The following is a 19,464-nucleotide window of genomic DNA, read 5'->3' as shown; positions in this document are numbered from 1 at the left end:
ACTGAGCAGGGGGTTGGACTCGATGACCTTATAGGCCCCTTCCAACTCTGCTATTCTATGATTCTATGAGGCGTAACCAGAGCTGAATACAGGAGAACCATTACTTCGCACGATTTGGAAGCTGTACTTCTATTAATGCAGCCCAAAACAGCATTTGCTTTTTTGGCAGCCACATCACACTGTTGATGTGTGTCTCTCTGAGGTGCTGAAAACATTTTGGGGGTATAGGGGTTTGGCACTTTGGATAGCTCCTTTAGAGTGCAGACCAGAACTGATTCTCTGCCCCCACCAAAATAGGAGCCAACAGGCTCCACCAGATACAGGCCACGTTACCCAAAACACCTTGGGGCTTGAAGGGGGTGGGGGGTGGGGAACCGCAGCATTGGTTTGGGAACATCCAAACCCAGTCACGAGGCCCGCCTGTATCTCTGTCCCTGCTTGCAGACTCACAGGCAGGGGATGAGATGAGAGGGGAATCAAGTCATATTTTTGAGAGCTGAGCTGGAAATGTTTGCTGAGATTCTGAGGCTGCCTGGCTCTTGAGAGTGACGTCACTGGTGGTGGGTTGCAGAAGAAATCGGGGGGGGGGGGCTAGGGCAGCTTCCCCTAACCTGGCACCCTCCAGATGTGTTGGGCTAGTCTAAAACATCTGGAAGGCACCAGGTTAGGGAAAGCTGCTTGAGGAGTTTGTTAAACTTTTTCCTGGTGTGTTTAGAGGACATTCTTTTTCTCTTCTTTCAGGCTGTGCAACTGACCGCATTCAAATCTTCAGGTAAGGTTTTCCCCCTCTGTTTCCCATGTGCTCCATGCCACCGGTTTCCTGCTCTTTCATGGCAAGGGGCATCGGGGTTGCGGAACTTTTCATAGAATCGTAGAATAGCAGCGTTGGAAGGGGCCTACAAGGCCATCGAGTCCAACCCTCTGCTCAATGCAGGAATCCACCCTAAAAAGAACTTTTTTTTTTTTAAAAAAAAAGAATAAACGTGGGTGGGATTTTTAAGAACTTTGGTGCTTAGAATTCCTTCCGGTTTTAAACCTTTTCACTCACAAGTGAATTGAAATGGGAGCAGTTTTCAGTTTTGTGTTTGCTTTAAAAGCCATGTTGCACGGGGCGGGGGGGGGGGGGCTTTTTCAGCCATGCGCCGAATTTGATTCAAGAGTTTTTCTTTTTCACAATTTATTTTTTGTTCTGTTTTGTTAATATTTACAATAAAAAGGGGGGAAGAGAGAAGCTCGGGGGGGGGATTAAATTGGTGTGGGGCCAAAGATCCCAGCATACTATTATTATCAGCATCACCATCACCGGCATCATCATCGCTCTTTTTCTGTGTGGACACGATGGGCTTTGCCAAGTCAATGCTGTCTTTTACTGATTCAGGAATTTGCTGACAATTGAGCATGTTTTAAGTATGACAGCTTTCTGGATGTTGGTGTGGATGTATTTTGGTAGGCCCATTTTCTGAAGGTTTTCTGTATAGTTTTTTAATGTAATGCCAGTGACTGATGTGACTAACGGAATAATTGTGACCTTTTTCCTGTTGCCATAATTCTTTGACTTCCATGGCCAGTGGAGTATATTTTTCTTTCTTTTCCTCTTGTTTTTCTACAACATTTTTGTCATTGGGTATTGCTATGTCAATGAGGTACGTGTATTTTTCTATTTTGTCTATAACCATTATGTCTGGTCGGTTGCAAGGTATTGTCTTGTCCGTATGAATTGTTCTATCCTAGTATATTATATGATTTGCATTTTCCAAGATCGTTTCGGGTGAGTATGTACAGTATGTTTGAATTTCAAGGCCAGTTGTTGGTGAATTATTTTTGCAGCTGTATTGTGTCTGTATAGTCCATTCCTGCCAGAATTTTGCATCCTCCTGATACATGGGCTATTGTTTCTTGGAAATGATTATGATTATCTCTCTTTTCTAGCTTGTGGCTGTTTTTCTAGACTGACATGATGGGCTTCGCCAGGCCATGCTGTCTTTTACTGATTCAGGAATTTCCTGACAATTGAGCCTGTTTTAAGTATGGCTGCTTTCTGGATGTTGGTGTGGATGTATTTTGGTAGGCCCGGTTTCTGAAGGTTTTCTGTAAAAATGTTGACATGATGCCAGTGCCTGATGTGGCTGACACAGAAATTGTAACCTTTCCCTGTTGCCATAGTTCTTTACCTTCCATAGCCAGTGGTATATATTCTCTCTTTTCTTCTTCACATTGTTGCTATTGTTTACATTTCTATACCGCGCCATAGCCAAAGCTTTCTGGGTGGTTTACAAAAGATTAAAACCTTAAAAATGGTGTTGTGAGCGGAGACCTGATGGAAGGTTTCTCCTTTAGCCTCAAGAGCCCAGAACAAAGGAGTTTGTTTGCAGGTACGTTCTGCATACGCCCAGAGGCACTGTCATCTTTCTTAGCTTTTCGATTACCCAAGCTGTTGTCCTGGCCCCTACGTGGTAAATTCCACTTCGTGGAAAGGCTTTTAAAAAGGCATTTCGGGGCCAGAGGGACTCAATTGCTATCTTAACACGCATGGTTCAGCCCGTGGGGCATGTGGATTTAACCCCCCTTCTCAGCTCCCTTGGGGATTTTTTGCACAGCCCCATCCTGAGTCCCCTTTCAACACCTTTTTTCCTTTTGTGCCCAGATTTGAGGGGGAGAGGGAAAGAGAAAGAGAGGGGGGGGGAAACTCTGCAGGAAAGCGAAAACAGAGTCACAGGTGCTGTGTGTACTCAGGGTCCCTGACCTGCCATTTCTCCCATACAACAAAGCCCCGTCCTCCCACAGATTGTTTTATGCTTACTAAATAGGGATTTTGTTCTTCCTTTGGTTGGGGCCTGAATTAATCCTAGGGATTTTGGGATGAGAAACCTCGTCCTATTCTTTGGCGCGTGCATGTGTGGGTTTGCTGTCGGGTGTGCAGCCCTGTGCGCGTTTGCACGTTCTCTCATGAAACTCACCCTTCTTTCACAAGCTCATTCTACCTCCATCTGCCTCTCTCATCTCCATCCAGGGTGCAGGTTTAAAATACACGTCGAAAACTCTAGGAAACCAGTAGATTACATTCCCTAGTAATATGAATATATTTCGGATTGGGTCATTGTTTACAATTCCCGTTTCATTCGCCCCTCGTCTATGCCCATGCATGTTTGCAAGTTATATCAGGCGTAGGCATAGATAGGCGTAGGCATGCTCTAGGTGGGCATAGATTGCACATTGAAAGAAGCATATCATTAATTTAGACAGATCAGCCGTATCCATCAAGATACCTGATCAGGTAGAATTTGTTATCTGGGTGATACTATTCTCTGATTCAATGTACCTTTCCGACATGCAAAGGATATGCTTAGTTTTTCTACGGTATTGTGATTGCAAACTCAAGGTGCAATTTGAATGCGTTGTTCGTAGGCAGAGACTGGGCTGCATTTTGCCACGGCTGTGTTGATAACGCGTTTGCAAGATTCTTTTATTCGCTGCCTTCCCAATCCATGGCCAAAGGTGGCGTCCAAGAACTGGCAGAACAATATGCCTTCAAAACAATCCCTTTATTTATTTATTTATTTAAAATGTAACTTCAGGGATAGGACCACAACAAGTCACTGAGAACTACAAGAGTCCTACAGGCCTGATGGAGATCAAGCTGATTCGTAAACCCTTTCCTCTTATGATTTGCAATCCCTAACTTAATTTTAAATAATATTTATAATCCACGAGCCATCACGCCTATTCTGTTCCTGAATATCTGCTATAGCGATGTAAGGAGAGACTTATTATTAAGCCGAGATGAGCATAATACAAGGTGTTCTCTGTTTGTATAGGGAAGGCACTTTTCCACACACACACACACACACACACACCCTTTGAAAGCGCCTGGACCGCATTCTTTTTAGAAGAGGGCACATGTCCTCCTTACCCATCCACTCCCCACCCCACCCCCAAACACACACATACACTTCCTAATGAGTTTCTGGCTGGCTTTTATGGAGACATGATCCTCTGTCAATATTCATTATACCCCATTATGCGGCTAGGCGAGGCCCCGGGAAAGTGAGGAGCAGCGGCAATGTTGTCACATATTTGCACAGACAATAAGGAGCGTCTTTTTTCATCTTGGCGAAGAAGGCGATCCGCCTCAGCCCCCGTCTCCTCGAGTGTCGCTCCATTGTTTCCCCCGTGATAATTTCATTATCCACTTTGAATACATCTTGTATGTTGCTAAGCTGCGCATAGCAACATAGGCCTCCTCGTCTCTGCAGCTGGGCACCCAACGGGATTGGTAGGAAGGTTTTCTGACGAGCCGCCGTGGCGAACGCCAAAGCCCCCCCTGGTAAAATGAAAACCGGCCTGCCCCTCGGTGCTTCTTCGTTTATTTATTTATTTATTATTTATTTATTTATTACATTTTTATACCGCCCAATAGCCGAAGCTCTCTGGGCGGTTCACAAAAATTAAAACCATCATAAAACAACCAACAAGTTAAAAATACAAATACAAAATACAATATAAAAAGCACAACCGGGATAAAACCACGCAGCAAAAATGATATAAGGTTAAAATACAGAGTTAAAACAGAAAAATTTAAGTTAAAAATTAAGTGTTAAAATACTGAGTGAATAAAAAGGTCTTCAGCTGGCGACGAAAGGAGAACAGTGTAGGCGCCAGGCGGACCTCTCTGGGGAGCTCATTCCACAACCGGGGTGCCACAGCGGAGAAAGCCCTCCTCCTAGTAGCCACCTGCCTCACTTCCTTTGGCAGGGGCTCACGGAGAAGGGCCCCTGTAGATGATCTTAAGGTCCGGGTAGGTACATATGGGAGGAGGCGTTCCTTCAAATAACCTGGCCCCAAACCGTTTAGGGCTTTAAATGTCAATACCAGCACTTTGAATCGGGCCCGGACCTGGACTGGCAGCCAATGAAGTTGTAAAAGGACTGGCGTAATGTGATCTCGCCAGCCAGTCCCTGTTAGTAAACGGGCTGCCCTGTTTTGTACCAGCTGAAGCTTCCGGACCGTTTTCAAAGGCAGCCCCACGTATAACGCATTGCAGTAATCCAAACGAGAGGTTATCAGAGCATGGATCACTGTAGCTAGGCTATCTCTGTCCAGATAAGGGCGTAGTTGGTATATCAACCTAAGCTGATAAAAGGTGCTCTTTGCCACTGAGTTCACCTGTGCCTCAAGTGACAGTTCTGGATCGAAGAGCACCCCCAAACTACGGACCCGATCCTTTAGGGAGAGTGCAACCCCATCCAGGACAGGGCAAACATCACCTCGCCGGACAAATGAACCACCCGCTAACAGTACCTCCGTCTTGTCTGGATTGAGTCTCAGTTTGTTAGCCCTCATCCAGTCCATTACCGTGCCCAGGCACTGGTTCAGAACAGCCACTGCCTCACCTGGGTTTGATGAACATTCTTCGTTGTGAATGTTCGCCTACTACTAACACTACTAACGCCCGCTCAATTCCCCATCATTTATGCTATGGGCTCCTACCGAGTTCTATTCTATCCACCACCACCCCGTGCTATTTCATTTCTTCTAGAATTCTTTGAGTGTGTCAACAAACATGTAGGCAGGGGTGATTCATTGGACATCATTTACTTCGACTTCCAAAAGGCTTTTGATAAAGTCCCCCACCAAAGACTCCTGATCAAATGTAGCAGTCCTGGAATAAGAGGAGAGGTCATCTTATGGATAAGTAAGTGGTTAAAGAACAGAAAGCAGAGCGTAGGAATAAATGGTCAATTCTCCCGATGGAGGGAAGTAAATCGTGGGGTCCTGCAGGGATCCGTATTGGGACCAATTCTTTTCAACTTGTTCATAAATGATCTGGAATTAGGAGTGAGCAGTGAAGTGGCCAAGTTTGCCAATGACACCAAAAAGGAATTGAGAATAAAACGGTCAGTATCATCCTGCCCTTATGCAAATCTATGGTGCGACCACACTTAGAATACAGTGTACAGTTCTGGTCACCACACCTACAAAAGGATATTATAGAGCTGGAAAAAGTGCATAGTTAAATTATGGAATTTGCTACCGCAAGATGTAGTGATGGCCACCAATTTGGATGGCTTCAAAAGGGGGTTGGATAAATTCCTGGAGGCGAAGGCTATCAATGGCTACTAGCCCTGATGGTTGTGTGCTATCTCCAGTATTTGAGGCAGTAAGCCTGTGTGCACTCTTGCTGAGGAACATGGGTGGGAGGGTGCTGTTGCACAGTGTCCTGCCTTGTTGGTCCCTGGCCGATGGCTGATCGGCCACTGTGTGAACAGAGTGCTGGACTAGATGGACCCTTGGTCTGATCCATCATGGCACTTCTTATATTCTTACGTTCCTATTTAAGGTTGATAAAATACAAAGGAATTGTGAAGAACTCCAAAGGGATCTCTCCAAGCTGGGAGAGTGGGCATCCAAATGGCAGATGCAGTTCAATGTCAGCAAGTGTAAGGTGATGCACGTTGGGGCAAAAGAAACCAAGTTCAAGTAAAACCTGATGGGAACTGAGCCGGCAGTGACTGACCAAGAAAGAGACCTTGGGGTTGTGGTGGACAGCACGATGGAAATGTCCACACAATGTGCGGCCGCTGTAAAGAAGGCAAACTGCAGGTTAGGCATTATAAGAAAAGAAACTGAGAATAAAACTGCTAGTATCATATTGCGTTGATACAAATCTATGGCGCGATCGTCCTTAGAATACTGTGTACAGTTCTGGTCACCACACCTGAAAAAGGACTTCATAGAGCTGAAAAAAAGTGCAGGAAAGGGGTAACTAAAATGATGAAGGGGCTGGAGCATCTCCCCTATGAGGGAAGGCTGCAACAGCTGGGATTGTTTAGCTTGGAAAAAAGGAGGCTGAGGAGAGACAGGATAGAGGTGTACAAAACGATGCCTGGTGCGGAGAATGTGGAGAGGGAGACATTTTTCTCCCTCTCTCAAAATACTAGAACCCAACGTGTTCAAGACGGCATACAGTCTCTATCATCAGTGCCCATCTCACACCTAAGCCCATCAAACCAAGCTACTGGGAGATTTTTAAGTACTCCAAGAGAATTGGTGGAACCAGAGAAGAGTAAATTTTATTGTGGCAGGGCGTTCCTTATGCCCTGAACTGTAAACCTTTCCAGAAACAAAATAATCTAAGCACCTCCTTTAAGGATAAAGTGTGATTGAGGGAAGCATTTATCTCCCTAGCCTACTAGCCTCCTTCCAACTTTATGGTTCTGTAATAAATATTTCTGGGCCGAAACAAAAACTTTTTACTTTTTTCCTTGCAGAAAATGCAAAATCTAAATTAAAAATGTCCAGATTTTGCAATTTCATGTTTCTCTAGTAAAAAGCAATTCACACTGGAGGAATTCTAAAAATAGCCCATCACCCACATTCATACTGCTGAATGTTGAAGTATCGCCTTGACAAATGAATTACTTTGACACCCGCTTGTCTTCAAAACACACGCACGAAAAACCCTAAACCCCTCAGCATCAAGACTTCTGACTGTTGTGAAAACAAATCAAGTTTAAAATCTTGCACGTGCGTTTGACTTTGCAGGGAAACAAAACTAATCCAAGATCTAACTCAGTGTATCGCTCCAGTGTATCGCCTTTGGGAAAGGCTCTCAGAAAGTGACTCGCTTCATAGAATCATAGAATAGCAGAGTTGGAAGGGGCCTACAAGGCCATCGAGTCCAACCCCCTGCTCAATGCAGGAATCCACCCTAAAGCATCCCTGACAGATGGCTGTCCAGCTGCCTCTTGAAGGCCTCTAGTGTGGGAGAGCCCACCACCTCCCTAGGTAACTGATTCCATTGTCTTACTGCTTTAACAGTCACGAAGTTTTTCCTGATGTCCAGCTGGAATCTGGCTTCCTTTATCTTGAGCCTGTTATTCCGTGTCCTGCACTCTGGGGGGATCGAGAAGAGATCCTGGCCCTCCTCTGTGTGGAAAGGAAAGGAAAGGAACCTCTCGTGCAAGCACTGAGTCATTGCTGACTCTTGGAGGGACACCAGCTTTCGCTGACGTTTTCTTGGCAGGCCTTATAGCGGGGTGGTTTGCCGTTGCCTTCCTCGGCTGTTATTACCTTTCCCCCAGCTAACTGGGTACTTATTTTACCGACTTCTGGAGGATGGAAGGCTGAGTCGAGCCGAGCCGGCTGCCTGAAACCAGCTTCCGCTGGGATCGAACTCAGGCCGTGGGGAGAGTTTCAGCTGCAGAAACTGCTGCTTTACTGCTCTGCGCCACACGAGGCTCTCCTCTGTGTGACAACCTTTTAAATATTTGAAGAGTGCGCTCATGTCTCCCCTCAATCTTCTCTTCTCCAGGCTAAACATGCCCAGTTCTTTCAGTCTCTCTTCATAGGGCTTTGTTTCCAGACCCCAGATCATCCGGGTTGCCCTCCTCTGAACACGCTCCAGCTTGTCTGCATCCTTCTTGAATTGTGGAGCCCAGAACTGGACGCAATACTCTAGATGAGGCCTAACCAGGGCCGAATAGAGAGGAACCAGTACCTCACGCGATTTGGAAGCTATACTTCTATTAATGCAGCCCAAAATAGCATTGGCCTTTCTTGCAGCCATATCGCACTGTTGGCTCATATTCAGCTCTCAGAAAGTGACTCGCTTCAAGCGAGGCTGAGATTTGAACCCAGATCCTCCATGTATAAATAGCCACACACTGTCCCTGCACCACAGCTGCCTGATGCTAATGAACTTTAAAACACTCTTCTTTCTTTTTTGGCTGGTGCAGGCACAAATACCGTAAGTGTGGCTGTATACAGCAGGAATGGGCAGAAAAGAGATCTCCAGATGTTTTGGAGTTCAACTTCCAGTAACTCCTCTCTATTGGCCATGCCGGCTGTTGCTTCTGTATTGTGAAATCTGAAGCGTCTGGAGAGCTACCTTCTCCTAACCCCTGGTGCAGAGGACAATAGGGAGAAGACGTAGCATTTACCTATCATCAGCTGCTCTGAGTTTCCTCAATGCAGTCACAGCTAGGGCAGCCCTGCAAAGTTGCCCAGTATTTATGCCTATTTTCCAGATGGGAGTGTTAATCCCAGGATGACCCAGCTTCTAGTTATTTCGGGGTGTGACCCTATGCACGTTTAGACAGAAATAAGTCTGCCCGAGGGATGCCAGGAGTTTTAGGACGTATTTCTGTCTAAAGACGCAGGCTTCAATTGCAAACTCCAAAGTGTGACGCATTTGTTTGCAACGATCAGGAGGAAGAGTTTAAATCGCTCTGCATATCTCATATTCTCGCCTCGTGGCTGGGGATGATGGAGCTGGAGTTCAAGCCCTACGGACTGCGCCGGTTTAGGGAAAGCTGGTTTCGATGCTGCAGCTGGCAGCGGGGCTGTGCTGATGTGCATTCTCTTCTCCTTCAGGTTTATGAAAAGAGCAGATCTCCACCTCGTGAGGATTCAAGGATCGAAGCACAAGAAGACGGCAGAAGCAGAAGGGTCACCACCAGCAGTCTTTTTCCTTTCTTTTATTTTTTCTTGAGCCTCCTCAAGATCTGGAATTGATCAGGCAAGGTGGTTTGCTTGCAGTGGATCAAGCCAGTAGCTTTCACCGGACTTCACAATTCCCGCGCCACCTATGTGGTGTTCCACACTTCCACTACCACGGACCGTTGACCAGCTTTTCTTTGGGCGAGGGAGGCATCGCCACATTTGCACACTGATGAAGAACACGCCTGGAGGAACGCTCCCTAAACTCCCTTCGCTGACCAATTCGCTTCTTAAGTACGGAGAAAGACGAAGAGGCCGGCCCATTCTTTACCTGGGCAAGGAAACGTGCGCCCTGCCCATGTGCAACTTGGACAAGGGCCCCCAGGTTCTCCCTCCTTTCAATGCAGGCAATGCAACTGCACCGGGTGTGGTCCGCTAGGATGTTTGCCTGCACAACCCTGGGGGAGCCGAATTCGAGATGCGCAAGAGGGGGGTGGGAATTCGTTCAGGGGGAAAAGCTGGTGGCTTTTGTGTGTTGTCTCTCACAGGTGTGTTCCTGTTCCACATTTCCAAAGGCGCCTGTAAGAATTTCTTTGCTAGTCAGTTCCTCCTCCACTCCTTTTCGTTTCTTGCTCTGACAGCCTGGATGGGCATACCTTTCTCTGGAACCTTCCGTCTGTCAGCAGACGTGTCTGTCTGTCTCTCGATCCAACCCCACCTGTTTGTCTGCCATCCAAAGCTCACTTTCCCCTTTTCGGGCTGTGGACCACACCGACAGTACCTATTAAAACCTATTTGTAATGCCACATCTCTGTGGACTTGATGTCTCTTTATTGTTTTTCCCCCCTGCAAAGTGATCTGTTTGTTTTTTTGAATTCCTGGATGCCCCTAGAATGGCCAAAATCTGACATTAGACACCTTTAGACAGGAAGTTTAAAAAACAACTGACAGCCATTCTTTAACAAAATTATTTAGACCAGTTTTACGAGTTCTCCTGTATCCTGTTCTGGTTTATAAGGTTTCTGAGGATGGCGTATTGTATTACTGTGTATTAAGGGTGCAATCCTATGCATGTCTAGATAAAAAAAAGTCCTACCACTCTGGGAGTGGTCGGACTTTTTTTCTACTAGACATGCATAGGATTGCACCCTAAATTGTTTTAATGAATATATTTTATGGATTAGTACTGGGTTGGAAAACCTGAGGCCCTCCAGATGTTTTGGCCTACATTTTCCATCAGCCAGCATAGCTGAAGATGGATGATGGGAGTTGTAGTGTGCAAATTTCCTGCCCTTGGATTATTACATAGTTGGCTGCTTTGGGCTTCCATTGAAAAACAAGAGGTTTATTAAACTTTTAAAAAGACCACAGTATTTTTGCTTGTTATTTTTAAAAAAACTTGATTGGGATTTTATTTATTTATTGCATTTATATTCCACCTTTTTTCCTCCAAGGAATCCAAGGTGGCATACATAATCCTCCTCTCCATTTTATCCTCGCAACAACATCCCTGTGAGGTAGGTTGTGCTGTGACTGGCCCAAAGTCACCCAGTGGGTTTCCAAGGCCAAGCGGGGACTAGAAGCCGGATCTCCCGACTCCCAGTCCTACACTCTAACCACTACACCACACTGGCATCTTTTTTGCACATGTCGAAATTTGGCAAAACTTTCTACCTTGAGATATCTTTATGCTGAGGAATTTTTACAATGAAAAGGGGGGGAAAACCTCACCGTTCTGCAACGCCATGCACTTTTAAAGAAGATGTTCAACCCTGTCCAATTTCATGCCTTCTGTAATTTTAAAAACATGGTGGGAAAACCATAAAAGAAGGCACTCTTGTGGAATGCCCTGCAAGCAAACCTTTTGCAGGACAGCCTGCTTAAGCTCTCTCTGGTCAACCTTTGGTGGGGGCAGGAATAATATTTCAGCTCTCTGTCCAATGCTAAAGCTGTTACTCCCCACAAAGGCAGGGGAGCAGCAACTGTTGAAAAGTCCTTTTGAACCATAGTATCCGAATTGCTGGTCTCTTGCTCTGCCTTGAAAGAGCTCAACAGACGTCTCTGTTTAGCCACAGAACAAGCCATGTGCACTGCTTCGGATTATTATTATTTCATAGAATCATAGAATTGTGGAGTTAGAAGGGACCACAAGGATCATCCAGTCCAACCCTCTGCAATGATAAACCATCCATGACAGGTGGCTGTCCAGAGATGGAGAACCCACCACCTCCACAGATACACTCCCCCACTGTTGTACAGATCTTACCGCCATGATTTTTGTTGTTGTTGTTCTATTTAATCAAAATCTAGGTAGCTATAGCTTAATCCCATTATTTTGGGTCCTAATTTCTATTATTATTATTATTATTATTATTATTATTATTATTATTATTAATCTCTCTTTTCTTGCTCATGGTGGCTTTTCTAAACAGACGTAATGGGCTTTGCCAGGCCACGTTGCCTTTTACTGATTCAGGAATTTCCTGACAATTGAGCATGTTTTAAGTGTGACTGCTTTCTAGATGTTGGTGTGAATGTATGTTGGTAGGCCCAGTTTCTGTAGGTTTTCTGTATAGTTTTTTGATGTGATGCCAGTGACTAATGGGATAATTGTGACCTTTTCCTATTGCCATAGTTCTTTAACTTTGATAGCCAGTGGTGTATATTTTCCCCTCTTCCTTTTCTACATTTTTGTCATTAGGTATTGCTATGTCAATGAGGTAAGTGTGATTTCTTTTTTGTCTATAACTGTTACGTCTGGTAAATTGCATGGTATTTTTTTGTCCATATGAATTGTTCTGTCCCCAGTATATTTTATGATCTGCATTTTCCAAGATTGTTTCAGGTGAGTATGGTTTAGGTTGTTTGATGAGGTTGAATTTGATGGCCAGTTGTTGGTGAATTATTTTTGCAGCTGTATTGTGTCTGTCTGTATAGGCCATTCCTGCCAGAATTTTGCATCCTCCTGTTACGTGGTCTATTGTTTCTTGGAACTGATGACATTTCCTACATAAATCTGTTGTTACACTGTTATCTTTTATGATATATTTTTGTTAGTTCTTGGTTGCTGATGTATTTTGGTAGTTCGTGGATAATGATGATGATGATGATGATGATAAAATTATAGAATAGTAGAGTTGGAAGGAGCCTCTAAGGCCATCGTCCAACCCTCCACTCAGTGCAGGAATCCACCCTAAAGCATCCCTGACAGATGGTTGTTCAGCTGCCTTTTGAAGGCCTCTAGTGTGGAAGAGCCCACAATGTCCCTAAGTAACTGGTTCCATTGTGGTACTGTTCTAACAGTAAGAAAGTTTTTCCTGATGTCCAGCCAGAATCTGGCTTCCTGTAACTTGAGCCCGTTATTCCGTGTCCTGCACTCTGGGAGGATCGAGAAGAGATCCTGGCCCTCCTCTGTGTGACAACCTTTCAAGGATGATGATGATTCCACCGTTTTTCCTCCAAGGAACTCAAGGCGGCGTACATAATCTTCCTCCTGTCCACCATATCTTCACAACAACAACCCTTTGAGGTAGGTCAGACTGAGAGTCTGCGACTGGCCCAAAGTTGCCCTGTAAGCTTCCATGGCTGAATGGGGACTAGAACCCGGATCTTCCGACTCCCAGTCCAACACTTTAGCCGCTACACCATACTGCCTCTCTTTATTTCACTTCTATACCTCCCCAAAGCCAAAGGCAGCGCAAGGAGACACCGAAGATGCCCTTTGACAGTTAGCAGCCCCTGGACTGCAGAACACTCTTCCCCAACCTGGACTACAAACCCCATCATTGGCCAATCTTCTCCACTACAGGGAGGTGCATGGTGCGCTTCAGTTTCAAACGTGAACTCGTTCTTTCCAAATATGCATGTAGTTATAAACATGCATGGACACATCTTTGTTTTTTTGCAAACTTGTCCTTGTTTTCTTTGGGAGGTGCAGGTGCAACCGTGTAAACCATTACCCTGGCTTTGCAGGCAGCTAAGGCAGAACAGAAGTAGCCACCTGGCCTCTTTCTGTGGCCTTTCCTTGGTTCTCAGATACCTTGGGTTGGCTCTCTAAGCCGATTCTTTTTTTCACACCAACTTCACAACACAGATTTTTGTCCCAGGCCTTTCCACGGCAAGGAATGTGCCGCCACCCCCACGCCAGCCCGCAGCTGGACTCCGGCCTGGTGTCTTATCACAGCGAGCTCTTGGCCCCCGGATACTTTGCCGCAGGGAGTCTGTTGTTTGCTCATGTTGATCTAGGGACTCTCTGGCCACAGCTTGCAAGAAAAAGGAGTGGGGTGACGGTGAGTTATGCTAGGAAACCTTAAAAGACAGGGTGGGTACATAGGCGCGTCAAAAGTGCAACGGCCAGAGAACCACCATTGAAAAGGGCTGGAGTTTGTGGGGACTTCTATGCCGCGACATTCTAAACGATGGTGAATTCGGGCCACGCCAAATGCGTTGGGTGCAAGAGACAAAAGCGCCCTTACCTGGCCCTGAGGTGGTTTTATTTGCGTGCCAAGAAGCCGGCTGGCTAGTTGCAACTGTGTACTAATTGACTCAAGTGTTTGGTGACCGACTGACCTCTTTTTTCCAGAGAGTTTTGCTCTATTCTGACTAGCTTGTGAGGTGGCAGTTCAAGGCACTGCGCCGCTTCCGCCCACTTAAATAATCCGGCCCGCTTGACGCTAGATGTTCTTCCGAGAGAGATCTGAACACAGAGACGGGAGCGTGGGCCCGGGCATCCAGCAAGGAACGCCTCCCAGCGTGCGTCTCTCCTGGGGCTCAGCCCTGACCCTGTGACGAGAGTCATAAAGGAGACAGGGCCTCTGCACGTGTGCAAATGCCTTCCCTCACACATCCCCCTGAGCAGCCCCAGCCACCTTCACCTGAATTTAAGGCAGGGGTGACCTTCCAGGTGCTGTTGGCACTCCAACTCCCATCAGCCTCAGCCGGCATGACCAATGGTCAGGGTTGGCAGGAATTGTAGTCCAACAGCATCCAATTTAAGGATAGAACATCCAAGGCAGGGGCGCACAACTGAGCAAGGTGTCCTCCAGTTGTTTTGAACTACAACCCCCATCACCCCTGACCATGTTTGGAGTCCCAAAGATATGGAGGGTGCTGGGTTGCCTCATCCTTAACTAGTGTTCTAAGGACTTGTTTGTGCAAAGAAAATCCCCCGTCCAATGCACATTGGATCGGGGGACAGACTGAAATCCTGGAGAAATGCTGTTGACAGGGAGAGACACCGCCCTCCCTCACAGTCCCAGGTCCAGGGGATGGGCTGAACCTACTCAACACTTGGATCAAATGCACTTGGTACATGCTCAGAGGCAATGATTTCACCCGCTAGGGGCTGCCTTTTCGACACTCCGCAGCGATTCAAAAAGCAGCTGGAACGAAGGCACTTTCTAAGGCCGAAGCCATTAATTGAGCCTCGAACAGCTGAGGGCGGGTCGCTGGGTTTCTTTTTTGCGGACGGCCATTGTCTGCCGGGCAACGGATATCATCTGGGCATCAGGTGCTGAGGCGACGCCAGGTAAATTGCAAGACAAGCAGCGGGACCGAATTGCCAGCTGGTGGTTGGCTGGCAGCAGTTAATGAAGAGGCCGTGTGGCAAAGCTGGCGCGTCCTTCCTCAAAGGCCGTTACACGGACCCGATCGAACCGAGGGCAGGCTGCCACAGCATTCTTAACCTCAGCCGCAGTTAGGAACATAAAAAAAGGCCCTGCTGGATGGGACTAAAAGGCTACCTAGTCCGGCATTCCGTTCCCGTGGCCAGCGTGATGCGCCAATGCAAAGCCCACAAGCAGGACTTGAGCGCTAAAGGACCCTCCCCCACTGGACTGCCATTGATCCTGGAAGTCCCGGATAGCCATCAGGGCTAGTAGCCATCGACCGGCTTCTTCTCCCACGGATTTGTCCAAATCTCCTTTATAAAGCCATCCAGAGCCAGTGTGGTGTAGTAGTTAGTGTGTTGGACTGGGAGTTGGGAGATCCAGGTTCTAGTCCCCATTCGGCCATGGAAACCCACTGGGAGACTTCGGGCCAGTCACAGGATCTCAGCCCAACCTACCTCGCAGGGTTGTTGTTGGGTAAAATGGAGAGGGGGATTATGTACTCCGCCTTGGGTTCATTGGAGGGGGAAAGGGGCGGGATATAAATCCAGTAATAAACAAATGAATCCAATTTGGCAGCTGTCACTCCAACTTTTGTGGGAACCAATTCCCTCATTTAACCATGCACGGAGAAAAGAACCCTTTTTGGGGTCCGGTTGAAAGCCTCGTACTATTGAGCATGGTTCCTATGTGGTTAATAGTGGTTAAGGGTGCAACCCTATGCATGTTTGGAGAAGGGGGAGAAATCCCAGCATGCCCCAGCCAGCACGCTGTAGAATTGTAGGACTTTTTTCAGTCTAAACGTGCGCCTTAAGAACATTGACTACCAGGGGGCAGGAGGAGAGAACCACGCATTTTGGACTATAACTCCTAATGGCAAGGCATTGTGGGAATTGTAGTCCAAAACACCTGGTGGGTACCGAATTGCCTCTTCTCTGCTCAGCTGCTGTTACTTTGCAAGCGCAGAGTTTTGCCCTTTGACGCGTGGATGAATGCAGCAGTTTCCCGTCCAATTTATTTATTTTGTTTAAAGTATTTCCAGCGGTGATCCACCCATCGCCAGGCTGTTGTCGCTTCGTTATGAGCTCATTTGCAGGGTCATTGTGGAGTTCTACCGGAAAGAAAAGGCTACACCACGCTGGCACGCAGCAATCAGAGATAAGGACTTGTTCACAAATGGAAAAAGAAAGGCACACTCGACTATAAGTGAACTGCAAAAATTTATTGGAATGTCTTCATTTGGCACGATAGTTCATCGTAACCCCCCTTGTGAGAAAGACGGGATGGGAGCCGGGGTAAGAGAAAGACACTTAAGGACACTTTTCATTTTCAGAAGGGGGGGGGAGAAAAAGGACACACACACGCAAAACGCACGCGCACACAGGGCTTTGTCACTTCCAAACTAGATTATCCAACTCTTTCAAACCATGACACACGCCACGCGCACACATAAAAAGGAGCCCAAATGTCACATCCGGAGCGGAAAACGCGCAAAAGGTCATCAAAACACAGAAACAAGCGATCACTGCAGCATCTTCAAAGCGTCCAAAGCCTTCGCAAAAGCCTTCGGGGTGGCCGGCCCGGGGGGGTCGGGGCAGGGGAGACACGCCCTGGTCCGGATCTGGGAGGTTGTCCCACGGAGCTGGCTCAAACACAGCCCCTCCAAGGCCCTGCGCCCCCGTTCCCCATCCGAATCAGGGCGGCACCAGGGGACGCCCCGCACGTAGTGGCAGGGAGTGGGTTGGCAGTAGGCGGGGGGCAGCCGGGGGGGGGGAGGAAGGCCACTGATGCCAGGGAGGAACTCCGCCTCCATGCAGGTGCGCTCTCCGAAAAACAAAAACCCGGCTCGTTTCCCCAGCGATGGGCAGGCCCAATCACCAATTTCATTCCTGCTTCAGCCTTGGAGATTTAGCACAGCCTTTCCCAAACGGCGGCCCTTCCAGATGTGTTGGACTGCAACTCCCATCATGCTGGTTGAGAATGATGGGAGTTGCAGCCAAGCCATCTGGAGGGCACCTGGTTGGGGAAGGCTGATTTAGCTTAACTAAATCACAACTAGGTCTCCTTTTGGGACCTCGAAGGCTATGCCCGGTCAGAGCGCCGGGCCTTCTTCCTTACTTTCTGGAGCACCCTACCTAAGAGAGGGCGCTGTTCTACTCTCACACTCACCTGGCGTGTTTTGGACACTGTCCTGTCCCAACGGGAGGCCCGTCCGCGCTTGCTCCGTTAACGCCGGCGGGCATCTAAGGCAGCCAGGACTTCCAGTGTCTACGGCAAAGAGTCCCCAAGTGAGCAAGGCAGCGGCCTCCTCAAGAGCAAAGCAGCACAGTAACCCCATCCCGGGGGACCATTTCGGAACAGGGAATACAGTCGGCCTGGGTTTTTAAAGGCCCACTTCAACTGGAGCACATCGGCTTTCGGGGCGCGGGCCAGGGGCACCCAAGCAGAGGGAATGCCGCACCGAAAACCTATTTAGAAGGCCTATCGAGGGGAGCAAGGCCTCGGAAAAGCCAACTACTTAAAAAAAAATACCTTCATATATACACACACACACCTTTCAGTACAAGGATTAATGTGGAACAGATATTAGAAGGCGGTTTGTGCTAAGAAAGGTTCGTAATAGTGAACATGCCGCTTCTCTCAGCCTCCTCTAATCAGGCACAATTCCCATGTTCCCCAGCCACCGGAAAACCCACCTCATGCGCAGACGGCAGCCTGTTGACCGATCCTGAGCCCCGCAAGCACGTTGCTGCCCGCTCCACAGGAGGGACAGCTCAACGGTTGCAGAGATGGGGCAGGCTGGGGGGCGTCTGCATCAAACTACCCCTCCGGCCCTAAGAATTCACCAGGTTAAGGACACAGCCGGGAGCGTTTTCAGACCGGCTCGCCAGCCAGGAGCTATCGAGGGAGTTGTAGCCAGAGAGCTCAAAGAGGCTTCTGGGATGGCGCAACCTCTGGGCAGAGTTTTCGTTCCCTCCAGGCCGGATCCGAGCACCATGCTAAGGACACAAACAAGATACACTGAAGATACAATCGTAAGCTGTTACGGAGCGGTGTCCCGAGGCAGGCCGAAGGTTTCGGGGAGAGCCGTGTGCTTAACAGAAGAAAAATAAAGAATCTCGCCCATTGAAAACGAAAAAGGAGAAATCGTACTGGCTCAGCTCCCAAACGCGCTCGAACTGCTAAAGGCCGTACGATTGAAGCAGCCAGGGAAAAGCCCCATATGGTACACCGTTATCACTGTGAACTCCACCGCTTCGGTCGGCTGCAGAGGGACGTAAGGGGCCGTTTCCGCCAGGCGGTTGCGCCTTCGCTCTTGCAAACCTTTCCCCCGGCGGAAGCAAAGTCTACAGCCTTGCCTGGGGGGCAGGAGGGGTGGGGCGGGGTGTGTTAGGCTGCCCTCTCTGTTAGGAAGCCCCCACCCCACCTTGCCCAAACCCGCTTCACCCACATTAGCCTCTCCGCCCTGCCTTCAAGGGGATCCCCGTGGCGTCACACCGCACTGCTGCAGACGTCACACCAACCAGCCCCGAACTCTCCCACCGCCTTGGCAGGAGGGCAGAAAAGAGAAGCAACCCTAAAACCGGGAGCGACACTTCCTGGAACTCTTTTCGCCTGCGGCTAACGGATGCGGAAACGGCGCAGTCCGGGGCATCACCAAGGGCACCAATGAAGGAACAGAGCTATTGAGGGAGATCGCCTGTAAGGAGGGGGTAACACGACACTCGGCCTGGCCTCTGCCCCGCATTGCCCCCCTCCCCGGCCTGCCACCGCCCCAGCATCTGCAGCGTCTCTCTCTCTCTCTCTCTCTCTCTCCCCGCCCCCAGGAAGAGAGGGGACTTCTGGGTGCCCTCAAGTCCGCTTGGCGTGAAGCATTTCAATCAGGAGGTTGTTGCAGGGCACTTCCCCACTCAGGTGTTTGTGGTAGAGATACTCCTCGGCCTGCATGCTGAGAGACCGGATGTCGGCCAGCCGGAGCAGCAGCTGCCGGAATTTGTCCGTGGCGTGGGGGTAGTGGCAGGCGGTGTACTCCAGCAAGGCCGCGTTGGCTTTCTCCTGGGCGTCTTTCACGAGACTCGAATTCTCCACGTACTTCACGTCTGCGGCAAAACAAGAAACACAGGGACCATGTCAGCCCGGAGGAGCCCGCTCTCGAGGTGACACAGCTAAGAGCAGAGGCGTTCCACGGACGTGGAAATGGAAGCTCTCCGCTGGCTCGAAGAGGGGGCACAAGGACTCTCACTTGCAAAGCTGACGCCACAGCATGTTCATAAACATTCGCACCTCCGACTGCTCGGAAGAGTAGAAGAAAGAGTCAGCACAGAACGGCAGCAAACAAGAGCAAAAAATAAGCCAGACAAGGGCAAAATTCCACACAGGGTCTCAGTGCACGTTTTCCAAGAGCCAGTGTGGCGTAGTG

At 48.3% G+C, this 19,464-nt stretch overlaps 2 protein-coding genes across 2 annotated transcripts in view; one reads left to right on the top strand and one right to left on the bottom strand.

The window, feature by feature from the left end:
• ADGRD2 (adhesion G protein-coupled receptor D2) overlaps window positions 1-9,452 on the top strand; it is a 57,538-nt gene extending 48,086 nt beyond the window's left edge. Inside the window, exons 25-26 of the mRNA XM_063144467.1 lie at window positions 742-772; window positions 9,373-9,452. Coding sequence (XP_063000537.1) covers window positions 742-772; window positions 9,373-9,380 — 39 coding nt within the window. The 3' untranslated portion in view covers window positions 9,381-9,452. The remainder of the gene's footprint in view (window positions 1-741; window positions 773-9,372) is intronic.
• A 9,428-nt stretch (window positions 9,453-18,880) lies between these two features.
• The window catches only part of NR5A1 (nuclear receptor subfamily 5 group A member 1), a 35,865-nt gene continuing 35,281 nt past the window's right edge, over window positions 18,881-19,464 (bottom strand). The window contains exon 6 of the mRNA XM_063144594.1: window positions 18,881-19,144. Within this exon, the coding sequence (XP_063000664.1) occupies window positions 18,897-19,144 (248 nt within the window). The 3' untranslated portion in view covers window positions 18,881-18,896. The remainder of the gene's footprint in view (window positions 19,145-19,464) is intronic.

Source organism: Elgaria multicarinata, chromosome 19, assembly GCF_023053635.1.
Source record: "Elgaria multicarinata webbii isolate HBS135686 ecotype San Diego chromosome 19, rElgMul1.1.pri, whole genome shotgun sequence".
NCBI lineage: Eukaryota > Metazoa > Chordata > Lepidosauria > Squamata > Anguidae > Elgaria > Elgaria multicarinata.
This window is presented reverse-complemented; position numbering and strand designations above follow the sequence as displayed.